Genomic DNA, 14,829 nt, shown 5'->3' on the forward strand with positions numbered 1-14,829 from the left:
CTTTGCATTTATGATGGATGAGGTTTTAATTTTCAGCACCTCACCTCTTTGTGTGGCTCCGTATGAATTTGGTCTAGTTTCTGGGTTATTTAAGATAATTTTGGGGCAAAGGTCTACATCTTCAAAAGTGCTTGGAATACAGAGTAGAACTCCACCAGATTCTTCGTTCAAACATATACAGGGCTCAGGTTTCGTTCTCGCAAAGTTCCTGAAAATAAACTCGTTGTAATATTCTGCAACCTGTCACGTAGCCAAGACAAAATAAACATTTTCTTTAAGGTTTAAATGTTTTATTTATAATACGGGAAAGCCTCTACTGATTTAAACCCCAAATTAATTAAATTTTTAAAAAAAATCATCGAGAAGTTCTAATATTTAAGGGTTTACTCCCGAACGACAAGCCTTTACAAACACTCATTTATACCCTTTAACTATCATGATCCAAAAGTTTACAAAGGCAAGAAGTTCCTTTCTATAAGTAATATTCTCGTTCGAAAAAAAAAAAGATATACTTGTAACTACCGGTAGTTTCTAAGCTTTAACTCACTATCTTCTTAAATTGCCACCTAAAGCGAAAAGATTATTGCATATCAAATATCACATGGACAGCAATACGAATTTAGACAAAACTAGACAAACTTTACTATGACAAAGGCAGACCAGGGGATCATTCTTAGTCTGGTCTCTACCCTTCGACCTGTTCGGCGTGGGTGACCCTACCGGGAGTGCAAGACTCCAGCCGACATAGCTCTAGGGGTCACTGAGACACGCAAACTGCCCCACCACGATAAGGTGGTGATCCCACTCGGAGCAGACCCGAAATGCTAAACATTTAAATTATGACCATAATATAATCTTAACGTTATCAAATCATTAACTGAAAGTAGTTACTTAGGTCGTGTTTCACTAAAAGGAAGCTAACATAACACAAAACGTCCGGTTTGACAAAACTTTTTCAACACCTTTGAGTGACTCTTAAAAAGGAATTCCTTTCCTTCTCACCTGATTGAGAAAAAGAATAAGGTTATAAAAACAAACTCCTTGAGGCGACACCTAAGTTACGTAAAGACACCAAGTTAAGTACATTTACTAAAGGCACAAGGTATTACAAGCTTCCATTTATTGGTGATTTTTCAAATATCACACGCAAGATATTAATTAAGTCGTCGCAAATTTTCGGCAAAATAATATATAGGAGGCTTCTTTCATCTTTAGTTGAAAAATTGAGGCGGCAGAATCCAAAATCGTGAGAGATTTTGCAGAGCGTGAGCCATGACAGGATTGGATGATGAAGAGGATGGCCTATAATTATCCGTGGCTTTGTCTGACACAAGGAACTCACGGATGCATGTATCAATGAGTCGAGAGGTTTCGCCCTTATCTTTCACCCCAAACATGTTTCTAACCTTAGGAGAGTAACTAGTAATTTGATATGTAGATCAGTTAGCGTTTGGGTAGTTCTCTTACCATTAACTGTGCAACCTTAGAATAACGGCTAGCAAAGGGGAGTTTATATAGCTTGACAGTTAGGCTTGTACCAATCAAAGGCCATCGTTAACATATTGAGTGATAGGAAAAAATGTTACGAATGCAAATGACTATGAAGATTATTTAGCAGAACTCCAACGAGGCTTGTTCTACGCGATTAAACCTCTTAGAAGGATTGAAATGTAAATGATACGTAGGAATTTCTACAAAATCTGGTCAAAATTTCGTTTTTTTGCTCTTTAGTTACAGAAAGCATTTAAGTTTAATTTGCCGGGAGAGAATTGTAAAATATTAAAAAAGGACGTGACATATGGCAGAAACATTTTTGGGAACCTGTACCGAGGAGCGAAATGTGTCGTAATCGGTAAGGCCTCCAGCAGAGTGCTGACGTTTCTGCGGGCTTTCGTCCGGGATTTTGATTTGCGTATTTTGTTTAAATCAGGTCTTGCACTGGACAACAAAGGGAATTTATAACACATTTCGCTAGAAGTTGAGAAACAAGAGTCTTCATCAAACGGCCAAAAAGAGAAAAGACGCGACAGAGCCTGAGCCGAAGAAATCATTAGGGTTAATGTTTCTTTTTCTCAAGTTTGCTTTGCCCTCTTTTCCTTCTGTCTTTCCCGATGAATTTTTGGATTTTGCTTAATTCATTATAAATTCGCTATCCCCGTTTAGAAATGACCTTTCCCGCAAATTTCCATAGGATTTCTTTTTTTTCTTAATAAATACGGCTTAATTTTGTGAAAAAGGTTGTGGTTATTCATCGTTGTGAATAACTATAAAAGCTAAGTTTTTTCGTTTGTCTCACGATGTATTCACGTGGGATGTACTAAATACGGCTTGTTTCATGAGGACTCTTGTTTCTTCTAGGATCTCATAATACATGGGCTCTGAAATGTGGAAAATAGACCCCTGATGGACCCTGTAAATACTGGTTGTGATATCAAATAAAATATGGAATATGAGACTATTTCTTTCCATCTGTGCACAACATAAAAGGAGTCTAAGTTTTCAGACTAACGTTATGCCATCATTACGCAAGCAAAATGCAATACGCACAAACATAAGGAAAATCAAGGAAAGAACACCATGAATAAAACCCTTCCACATTGCGGAAAAGAGAAGGACAAAAGTAGAATTTACTTAAAAGTAAAAGAAAATAGACTCACCGACTATTGTAGGTTGTAAATCACAAACGATAACAAGAGAATAATCAAGGAAACTGTGGAAGTTGTTGCATCTGCGCGGATTTCTGCAAGAAAAGAAATTTGGTACATAATACATTCCCTTTCTCCGAAAAACAAAACAGAAAAAGCATTTTTTTAGAAATAAAATTTGCCTCTTTTGTCTGTTGCGCGAATGAAACCAGATTTTCCCTTACAGGCTGTAGAAAAACTGAGGCGGGCCGCATTTTCGCTGAATTGTGTGTTAGTTTGTTCGTTCTTTTACTTCTTCCATTCCCAATTTATGTTACAAACTATTTTAGCTGATTGCAGCAAGCACCGGCCATTAGAAGCAGGAGCTCGTGTGGCTTATTTTTGATGAGATAAATTCTTTCCCTGATACAACACAGAAAATTAGAACCAAAGAGAAAAGGCTGACCCAAACAGATCCCGGCTAAATCAGCTAACACTTCTTCTTCTGCCGATTTGACAATTAGCATTTAGTAGCAAAATTCGGATTAAAAATGTTTGGCTCTCGATCATGACGCTCGGACAGTACGACCTCGGAATAACTATGTTCTCCGCCGCCCCTCCCACTCAGTCAATGAGTACAAAGAATTTATCCAAGCCTGAGGGAGGAGGTCTGCATTCAACGCAATAAAAAAAAATCATTTGTTCCTCCAAAAGTTGATAAGTTGCGTGTCACTGCGCTTTCGGAAACGAGCAAGTTCTCAATCAAAACGAGTTAAATTAAAAACCGGAAGCACAGTCTTCCGACAAAAACAAACACACGTAGAGCCGATGAGTGAAACGGTGAGGCAGTTTTTTTTTTCAGCCAGAAAAGAAAATAGCTTCGACAAAATCTCCTTCGCAGTCACAAATGTGAGCTGATATTTGCTGCACTCATAATTTTTTTGCGAAAATCCTTGAGTACAGCTGCCGTTTATCTATTTGACAATTTTTTTCCCATTTGATGGTAAACGATACTTTGAAGCTACAAACAACTGCACTCGAAGGTTTACCCGCCATATTTTGTTTGATGCGAACCTGCATACTCTGGTGAAACCGTGTGGCTGTTTTCTTTCTTTTTTTATAAATGAAAAAATGGTTTCACCAAAATGTTCTACGATTTTATATTTGCCGCACTCTGCATCCTCCATATGACAATCCGTGAGCGTAAGCTACCCTTAATCCGATCGAAGATGCTTATTCCAGTTGACCATAAACAGAACGTTAAATAGGACAGACGACAATTACGCTCGAAGGTTTCCCGTCATAATTTCTTTCATAAGAACCAACTCCGGAAATATCAGGCTTTCCAAAAGCCAGTCGGCAAGACGGCCAGTGAATCATTTCCCGAAACCAGTGCAGAAATTGCTTCTTTTTGTTCCGATCTTAATGCATGAGACCTATTAAATTCCGAGAGACACTTAGGTGCTTCCTTGAGAGCGGAGTCGAAACTAATAACTTCACAATCAGAGCTCGCCATCTTTCTCTTTCTTCCACTGAAACGAAATGTCGGAATGGCGCCCAAATGACACATTTGGCTTGTGATTGACAGCTGGAGCTTAATTGCACCAATCAGAAACTCCGTTTGTGGGTGAACGGAGTTTTGCAAAATAATGATGACTTTGGGAAGGCGTAATCTTCACTCCCCCACCCGCCGCCCCCTTGGTACAAATTTCTTTCTCTCCCCAGCCTTCCGCTGACATTAAAATCAAAGATGACCGCCATAATTTTCGTTTAGAAAGTACTGAGTACTCGCTCGCCAAAACTACTATTCCTGCTTCAATCTCCGCTGTTGAAAGGTTCGTTTTGTTATTCTTATCAGTAATCTGCTCCTTTCGTTATTGCCTCCATGACTTGCAAACAAATATATATACAAGTAACACGAATCACCTTCAGGAAGATTAACGATTACCGCCCGCCAATAAAGCTGAGACAGGAAAATTTTTGTAGACCTCTAACACAAAGTGCAGTTGACGTTTGTAAACTCTCAGACATGCGAGGCAGTGAAGGATCGAGGTCAAATGTAAACATAAATTTTTACCCAAGTAAAACAAAGACGATATCTTCCTTTTTGATAACAAACTGGTGTAGGTTTCATACATACCCACATTAGTGTAACGAATTCCATCCCCAATAATCTTTGTGTTGCCATAAGCCCACACTTCGATAACTACTTCAAGTTGTCTCTTTTTGCTCTTTTCGGTAGCACTCTTAAATGGTAAACTGCTGTAAGGAATCTCCACAGAAGTACTGGTACCACACCCAAGAAGAGAATTCTCCTTCAAGAATTTATTCTCGAGTAATCTGATGAGATAGTTACTTGCTCCTTGTACTTTTTCCCACGCAAAGTTGACACCATCTGTCAGAATAATCTTGGTGTCGTTTGTGTTAGATGCTGACACCAATAAGAAAGAAAAACATTATGAAACGTATTTTGACGTCATGGCAAACTGAAATGCAGAATGATGTAAGGGTAGGAGGGGTGTAGAAAATCGTGATCAACATCAGTCTGACGCTCATATATTCTGTTGAAATACATAGACAGACAAATAATCAAAACGAGTACGACGATTAAAGGAATGTAGTGAAAGCTGCGCTAGGAAAATGGAACACAGGTAACTAATACAATGATATAGTGAGCACAAGCATTATTCAATATATATATATTGCAGAAGACCATCATAGGAACGTAAAGTAGTAGTACAACATGTAAGTTAAATAATAGTAACATAGTAAATACGCTAATTATACAACAGTAAGTATATGAGATAAATAAGAGGCGAAAGGAAAAACGGACGAAAGATTACCAAAGAGTGAGAGAACCTTTGGAAGTTCAACAGAGTATCACTCATCCCCTCATTTCCATGAATTGAAAAAGTTATTTCAATTCCGTTGAAGGGCATTTTCCTTAACACACGGAGATATCTTGGAGTGCCTTTGCGGATCTTTACACCTACTCTAGAGAAGAAAAGAATCTGTAGATTTCTTGTAGTTTTTTCGGTAAGGGAATTACCAAAAAACATTGAAACTCATTCATGGTGTAAAATCATAATGTTTTCGAAAATAAGAAAAATTTAATTTTTTAGCTCCGCCTGGTCATCAAAAATATTGACCGAATTTCTAAAGAAGACCTCGTACAACCCTAATTTAAGTCTATGATGTTTGGTTTGTACTACCAGACGATTTCAAATATTATTCCAGTCTTTCAGTGAGCGAATTTTCGGAACTTGTGCATATTGAAAAAAATCGGAAGGTTCTTGTTATCAGAATGCCAGGCGGTGTCTCCTACGTGCTTTGTGATCAAAGACAATCGCCTCATACGAAAATAACGAGTACATTTAATGTTAATGATTCTGAAAACCAGTTTGGTTTTGAAGTGGATAACTTATTCTGATGAAAAAGTTCTTGGTTTAAACTTTTTTAAGCGTTGAGAATATAGCGATTTTATAGCATGGCCAAAAGGAGATATTTCTTCAACTAGAAAGCCACATAATTTCTGAAATCACAAGACACTACGAAATAAACGCCTAATACTGATAAAAAGACTGCAGCGACTGACTGCTGGGTAATAAGTCCACTTAAGACCGTGCCCCGCTTTCGTGCATTAAGCGATGGCGTTTTCCGAATCCGTTTTAGTGTTTCCAATAGCGGGAGTGTGTTCACCGCAGTTTGCATGAATTTATTAAGGAATCAAGTATTAAACGGTTTTTCAGCCGTCCAAGGCCACATAGTTCAAGAACTTATCAAAGTTCTCACTAACTGTCACTAGTGCGGACTTTCAGATGAGAGCACTAGTGACTCATGAATGAGCTCGACGATTCTCTACGGCGTGACTCGGCAAACATTTATGATTTCGTATCAACTGAAATAAATCTATCTACCAGGATGCTCGCTCGATAAAATGTGATATCTCTCTCAAACACGGGCTATATTAACTATATTGTTCACTAGAGGCTAAAAACACAGCAAATTCGACTCTTTATACTGACAATCTTTACGCTCGTACGCTGAAAGGGATGAGTTCCAGGTCTAAATAAAAGCAAGTCCATAGCTCTCACTTAAGGCGACTCCTGAGTGGCTGTTTCCTTGTGCGAAACAACGAATGAAGAATACATGAAATTGAGAAATGCGTCTTGAATATGAGCGCCGTCTATGCAGATGCTTCAGCAACAACAACACCACCAATATCTATAGAATATCTAGAAACTTCTAGAATGCTTAGTCATGCTAACTTGCATACCATGGAACTTTCTAGCACGTTGTAATAGGTCACGTATTTATGATGTACTACTACCAAAATAGCTGTGTTGTAAGCTTCCGGAATGTTCTAGAATACTTTGTAAATGTGTAAAAGGACTCAATCGTGTAGTGCTAGTTAGTTGCTGTTGTCGGGAGTGACCGACTGATTAAAAAGCCATACCGAGAGAAAGCTACCATGGAATTTGTTCCTTTCAATGAACTTTGGAGAAAACTGCGAGTTTGTGTCCGTGGTGAGCTAAGACATAAACCGTAGTGGGCTTAAGTATGTTTACTGAGGATAATTACTGTATGGTCTATTGGAATCGCCCCTAAATAAGAAAACTACACGTCGTTTAATAAAGTACTCAAGTTTACAGAAGAATAGTGTTCTCTCTGTCGGTAAGATTATACCGTAACAAGGCACTTTGAAAGAGCTATAAGAGTCATCTGGGGAGAAATGAAAAATAATGAGTGCAAAAAATGTTCAGGGAATTAAAAAGGAGTATTATGATAATTTGAAAGAGCCTTATGTTCTTTATAGTTTTGGTAACAATGGATGTTTTCAGGTAAAGTGGCAACAAATGATCGGGATGTCCGTGCTGTTGGGTAAGGTAGACAGATGTGTTTTGTTCTCTTCCCACAGATTATTGGTGTGGAAAATGGTGGTCGAGAGACGTAAGCAGAAAGAGGATGTTTAAGTGTTTCTAAAATTTAATACGCACAAACCCTGCTGTTACTATGAGAATCAACGCGTTGGTGGCGCTGGAAACTCATGCATTATTGTTCCTCAGGTCCTCTCTTCTGTCTCTTAAAGTTGTCAGCTCATCTGTAGTTGTCATACCTGTTAGTCTGAATGGCTCTCGCAAATCAGTAGAAGTTCAGCTGATGGAGAACTTCTGAAAATGACCCATTACTTAACATTTATGCAACATGTGAGAAGTATGTTAGAACCATTACTGATATAATTCTTTTAAACTTCATTGATTTTGCTTCAAAGCACAAGATGGTGAACAAAAAACTCATATCAACTAGACGATATTATTCCTAGAGTTTTTCCAGTAATACTCGATTGCCATTCTGCTAAAAGATCCAATGCGGTCTCGAATAAAACGAAGTGAGTCGTGTACTCGGTGGCCATAGTGCCAAGTGATCCTTTGTGGTCTCAAATAAAACATGTCAAACAAGCACGTAAATGAAATAAGTCGTAGCACTCGGTGGCCACTTGCATTTGATCACACGTTGTTGCTATATGCCGGCTGCAATTGAAATCCATAACTCCAATGGAAAACACCATTTTTATAGTTACAGAGAGTGTGGAACAGACCTTTAAGGCTTTGCTAATAATACTTCAGACTACTCTGGAAACCACGAGTAGTCATTAAATATCCGCTTTACAGACTAAAATCCATCGACTATTATGAAAACCACGACGTAGTCTTTAGATATCGGCTTTACGATACTCAGACTAATGCGAAAACCACGAGGTACACGATTGCTGTTGCGCATATAACAATGACGTCATCCAAAATGGCGCACAGACTGCAGACGGTCGACGAAAAAACCTCAAAAAAGGTCACTCGTGAAACCACAGGACACCCAAGATTATGAGCAGAGACCTCCTTCGTCGAACATAAAAAAGTCTCAGGCATGCTTTTTCGTTTGCCAAAATATTGAAAAAAGACTGAAATAAAAAAAGCAGCCAATTCGTATATCTGCTCTAACCCATAGGATCACTGATAAAGAGAAGAACCAACCGTAAAGGATACTCAAAAACTTCTTCTGAGATCCGTTCAAATAGGAACTCATTTCTTAGCCCGAGACAAAACTGAAATTGAGCCACGAGGAATTGAATGATGTGAAGAAAGTCGTGCAATGATCAGCAAGTTCATGAATGGGAACAGAGTGTAAGGAGATTGTACTGAAATACATGGACTAGTGAAAGGTGTCCGCGCCTTGACAGAGAAATTGCAATAAAGTGGAACCTATAACATTTGCATATGCGTCAACTTGGAAAGCGACCATAATACGTTTCGTGTTTCTCCCTACACTTCTTTCATGCTCTAGTCGCTTCCTGCGTGCTTTACAACAGAGCAGAGCATAGTTAAAGGCTTCTCCACTTGTTAAACATCATACCTACCATTTCTATCAAAACATACGAAAATAATGACGCTACCCTAGTCGGGTAACTTTATCGCATAGCATGGTTAGGTCGTTTTCACCATCTATCTTTTTTTTTTTTAATTTGTATATTTCTGTAATACCGACATTTATTTTGCCCGCACAGTTTTTTTAAAATCTTCATAAGCTTCCCCGTTGGTCAGCCAGAGACGAGGCCAGCTTTTGTTGTAAGAAGCCTTAATCTGTGAAATACCAGTTGTACTTGAATCTCAAGATGTTTTTTTTCCTAGAATTCATGTTTCCATGGAGAGGAGGTGATGCACATTTCGCTTAAATCCTAAGTTTGTACTTACTTTTCTCATGAATGGTGATGTTAGCTGTGAGGAAATCCTTTTCCAGACCCCTTGCAGTGCACCTGTAGAATCCAAAGTCACTCTCAGTGTTGACTCTAACATGCAAAACAGTGCTTTCTGTCTCAAGCTGAGTTCCATTGGGCAGTTCCCAGCTAACTTGAGGAGGTGGAAACCCCTTGACAGGACAGCACATAAGGACAGACTCGCCTTTGGTTGCAACAAAACGTGTGGGACACAAACCATGATCCTCATACATAGCTGGATCTTGAAAAAAAGTATAGAAACTTCCTTGAAAACGTTTTTTCTCAAATCATTCCTCACATTTTGCCCCAAGGTACCCCTTGCTGTACTTCGATTTGCTTTCAAATCCACAAAAAATTTCACCACTTCTTAAAAAATGGCAATCCATGTTCAGATGCACATCCATGTACAAAGATGGACACCAACGCACCTACGGGCAGGAGTGCATCAAAATTTTGAAGTCATGGCGGGCTTGAACTACAGTTTCAGAGGAAATCTGCATGCGCTTGTGTTTTTAACATTAAAACCGTGATTATGATTACTACGAATAACTTTACTACGTGCCGTACAGGTACAGGCAGGTGTTGTAAAAAGTTTGGTTAGCTTTTTCATTAGTACACATTTCTTTTTCTAAGAACCTTATTTATTCGGCCTAAGCTGAATTCTAATTTTTCAAACAATTTTTCTTTTTTTTTTTTAATATTCTCAGATCTCCTAGTATTAGTTAATATTCATGTAATTAAGATAATTACATGAAATCTTGCAGATATATGGCACGTCAATTTTCCTATGACCCTATTAACAGTTTATTAAGTGTAGGGATTGGTATTGGCTATAAAAGTATAGTAAAATTAAAGTTTTGTACACAACCTATGCATCAAATTGTAATAAAGTATTATATCCTTCTTAAAACTAGTTTATCAGAAAAAAATGAGTTACCAGGCAAATGCATGGCTTTCCACAATAATAGCTTGTAGGTTTAAAAAATTCACTTTGCCTGCTAAAATCCTCAGTTCCTTTGCCCCGGCGAAGGGCTGGAAAACAGTCTAAGAGCTCTGCATTTAGACTTGGCTAGCTCTATATATTTTACCTACTCCACTCAAGTTGGCAGGTTTAAGGTTCGACCCCTGGCCATGTCAACTTTCTCTGGTCTTTTTCTTTTCTTTTCTCTTTTTTTCCTTTCAATTTACATTCCTCTTCAAAGGATATGTTAGATTTGTTCAGAGTTAAACGCACCTGAAAGAACGTTCGATGACTTACCTTTTACATTTAAATTAATACCAATATTGAAATGTAGAGACAGCCCTAAAAAACCAAAAGTTCTCCATTTGATTAAAAGGGGGGTTTAAAGTTATAAAGTCATCAACTAATACTCTTGTGATCAAGAAGGCAAAACTGCAATTTCCCAGTACTGGCTTCTAGACTAAGGTTGCATTAACGAGGCTATTTTAACTTACATGGGGTTTCCACATGTTAAGATATAACTTACATACAACTCCAAGGAAGGCTCTTGCAGTATCGGATACGTAGTTCGAAGCTTTGCAGATATAATAGCCTGAGTCTGCAGTTGAAGTATTCTGCACAATCAACTGGGACGAACCATGATGGGACTTTATTTTGAAATCGCCACTATTGGCAGAAATCTCCCTTTCAACCGAACCATTCTGCTTCTTCCATTCGATGGTCGGCGAAGGAAAACCTTCAACGTGACAGGTAAAATTTGCTGGAACACCACGTAAAGTGGACAGTGCAGGAGGGATAATCTCAACAACAGGAGGACCTAAAAGTAAAACAAAATGGTTACAATAAAGGAACTCATCCAGCATGCTTTTAATCCACATGCCATAACAATGAAAGTGGAGGTGGTTTGAAACATACAGCAATTGTGATAACGTGTTACAGGTGCGCAAACAAAAATGTATCAAAATACTTATAGGTGGAATGTTTAAGATTTTGCTCATGAAACACACACAACTCACCCTCCCGTTTGCACCAACCTATAATGCCACATCAGTATGGTTCCCCATGAGCAGTGACTGGTAATTTAGCTGAATTCCTCATTTTTTCAGAAAGGTCAGAGTTTCCAAGGAAGAGTTCAGTAACATGTTAAAACACTTAAGTTATTTACAGAAACATACTTTCAGATTGAATTCTTTAGGCTGCCAAAGTGTGAATAGACAATTTTAATGTCACCCTAAATGACTCAGAAGGGGTCTTCTGAAACATCCTGGTTCTTAAATTGTAATTGCACAAAGTAATCTTTGCTAAATGTTTACATATTGAACTAGACTAAGAGTGGGGAAAGGTAATAAGGAGAGGAGTACTAAGATGAAAATAAAAAAGAAGCCTAGCACTAAGCACAAGAAGTTAAAGTAATTTGACAGGTATTTAAAAATTCTAACAAAAACAGAGAAGGGCTTGTGCTTTAAGCAATATTTGCTGCTTACAACAGATCAGCAACCAACCATCATAATATGCTTAAGTACCTTTTAAGTCAAAAGAAAAATTGAAATCAAATTTATGGCCGGTGAAATTCAAATAAAGGTCTGCCAAAGGCAAAATATGTTTTTTGTTTCGCTGCAAGTCTCCTGAGATTTCATAGGACATCTTTTTGTTTCTAATGGCATAGCCATTGCCAGTTTTCAGAAAGTTGACATAAATTGGCATGTGGTCACCCAAAGGAATGATAGGTTGGTCCAAAGACTCCCTGGATATTAACCTAAAACCAGACTAGGGAGACTCTGTGTTTTATAATTGATGTCCTGCAATGCCCTACAATGAAATGAATATTGGTAAATTTTTTTAATAAGCAACCCTAAGAGATTACAGGGAATGCCTTGAAGACCCCTTAATAAATAAATACAGGTTGAATGCTTAAAGGAGCAGTATCATGTTGAAGGGTGCACTGTGACATGTCAAAAATTTTGAAAAAGTTGGGGAACTTTTTCTAATAACCACCAGAACTGGTCAATGCTTCTGTAACAGGTCCTTTTTACAGGTAGGGGTGTTAAACCCATTTAGCCTCTGGGTGAGGTGGTCCACATTTGTCTGACCTCTTCCCTGTCCAGCATGGGTGGCCCTACCAGGAGCATACGCTCCTGCTGGTGTAGCTCTCTGAGTCATTGAGGTACTCAAGCCGTCACACCATGACAAGGGGTGGACCATGTGACAGCAGAGCAGCTTTTGTCATGCTCAAGAACATTTGGTCATCCAAGGAGATCAGGACAAGAACCAAACTTCGCATCTTCAACTCCAGTGTGAAGTCAGTCTTGCTCTACGGATGCGAAACTTGGAGGACGACAAAGGCAATGCTACAGAAAATCCAGACATTCTTCAACACCTGTCTGCAGCACATCTACAACATCCAACGGCCAGAGATGATCCCAATGAAGACCTGTGGGAGCGAGTGGGACAGGAAACAGTAGCAATAGCAAAACAAATTCTGAAGAGGAAGTGGGGCTGGATCGGACACACCCTCAGGAAGCCAGCATCTAGCATCACACGCCAAGTTCTGACCTGGAACCCACAAGGAAAGAGGAAGAGAGGCTGGCCTCGCAACAGCTGGAGGCGAGACACTGAGGCAGAGCTCAAGCAGCAAGGTACAAACTGGACAGGAGCAGCAAGATTAGCCCAGAACAGAGTGCGATGGCAAGGGGTCATTGATGGCCTATGCTCCACATGGAGCCACGGGCCTTAGTAGTAGTAGTAGTAGTAGTACCGGAACTGGTTTTGGATTTCTATCTTTCTCTACCTTTACCATCCATGAATAATTATTTTCAAACATGCTACTTTCTTAGAGTAAAATCTACATGTATTTTTGTCTTCTCAGTTCTTCAATAATTTGCCAGATTAGGCCACGTTTAGAGTTTTGCCCAAGTGTGCTGCCTCTGACTATTGTTGCCATCGCATATGAAGGTGAAATCCACTATTCTGCAAACCTTTTATGGAGAGATCAGCTTTAAAAAATGCTAAATAACACAAGACAGTCCTTGTAGGCTGAAAGTAAAGACAAGGATAGCAATACTGTCCACAGTGATTTCCTACCATTCTTTGCTCACTCAAAAGATGAGGGATTTCAAGCTCTTCTTCTGGAATACATCACAATTCAATTCAAAGTTACATCCTTCCCAATAAAATGTGTGAGGTGAATTGAGCATGAAGAGGAAGGTTAGTGAAATTCATTGTGGGAACTGCACACAGAACCACCACCATCTTGGACAATTTGAGTTCTATAACAATGAGGGGCCTGATAATTTTAGCAATTCGTTCTGAGTTTGTGTATCTAGTGCAAAAGCACCTAGACACTATGGAGAACTAAAAGATAATTGGATGAAGATATCATTAAAGCACAAAATGATGCATACCTTTAAAAGTTTTTCACCAGGTTTACATTACATTTCATATTACACCAAGATAGAATGACAAGCTGGCAGAAAATTGTTAGGAATGCATAACCATGTCAATAAATGATGGGAATGACCACTCTTGACTATATTTGACCATGACAGTTTGAGAAAAGGACCTTTAGAGGTAATCTAGACCAACTGAATGCAAGAGCAAAATATTACCATGAAACCCTAGGCTTTGGACCATGCACTCTGACTTCTGTTTTGGTGAACCACAATTAAATACCTAGGACAGCAAAGAAACTTGGTGAGTGAACCTTCTCTTTTTTAAACCTTTATAGTGAATTTCTTTAAAAAACAAGCATTTCAGTAAGCCACAGTTTTCAAATTTGGAGTACATTTGGCCAAATGAAAGGCTGTTAAAGATGCCTTAAAATCTTTAAAGCTGTTGTTGTTGCTAACAGCTGACTTAACAGCTGTGTATTAGGAGCCATATCACTAAATCTTCAGGATTACACAGCTTTGCTACTGACCATAAGTGTTTTTATTTAAGCAGCAGAAACAGATCTGAAAGCTTTTTCACCAAGTTTGTTGATCTAAAAGAACTAGAGGTTCCAATTTAATACCAAGAGAACAATAGAGACAGTAAAACTGTGTTGTAAAGTTACTCATATGTTTCACATTGTAAACAACTACTGGTAACACAACAAGAAGTCTATTATCTATACAGCTACTTTACATAGATCCTGTCCCACAAACCATAAAGCTTTACCTGCATCTGTCATTAAATCATATGTTGTAATGTTTCTATGCATTTATCTAGTGTTGGATAGCAACCCTATGGAATATTTTCTGTTTAACATAAAGGCAAAGAAAGTAAGTATTCTTTACAGACAAATTTACATTACAACTTTCCCTTTTGCCATGTAAAGATACATTAGCTCCAATATTTTCTAATTTCTTCAGTACTCAAGGATTATCACAAACTTATGCAACATGTCTTAACGTCATCTCAACTAGTGCAATATGGACAAAATGGCTTCACACCCAAGAAACACAGTTGCCTGGATGCCAATAGTAAGGCCAGCAGCC

At 38.5% G+C, this 14,829-nt stretch overlaps 1 protein-coding gene across 1 annotated transcript in view; it reads right to left on the bottom strand.

Annotated features, from left to right (window-relative positions):
• Positions 1-282: 282 nt before the first annotated feature.
• The window catches only part of LOC131779839 (uncharacterized), a 21,241-nt gene continuing 6,694 nt past the window's right edge, over positions 283-14,829 (bottom strand). Inside the window, exons 3-7 of the mRNA XM_066168621.1 lie at positions 10,881-11,171; positions 9,371-9,634; positions 4,765-5,055; positions 2,658-2,740; positions 283-1,002 (exon numbers count right to left, since the gene is read on the bottom strand). Of these exons, the coding sequence (XP_066024718.1) occupies positions 2,661-2,740; positions 4,765-5,055; positions 9,371-9,634; positions 10,881-11,171 (926 nt within the window). The 3' untranslated portion in view covers positions 283-1,002; positions 2,658-2,660. The remainder of the gene's footprint in view (positions 1,003-2,657; positions 2,741-4,764; positions 5,056-9,370; positions 9,635-10,880; positions 11,172-14,829) is intronic.

Source organism: Pocillopora verrucosa, chromosome 6 (genome assembly GCF_036669915.1).
Source record: "Pocillopora verrucosa isolate sample1 chromosome 6, ASM3666991v2, whole genome shotgun sequence".
NCBI lineage: Eukaryota > Metazoa > Cnidaria > Anthozoa > Scleractinia > Pocilloporidae > Pocillopora > Pocillopora verrucosa.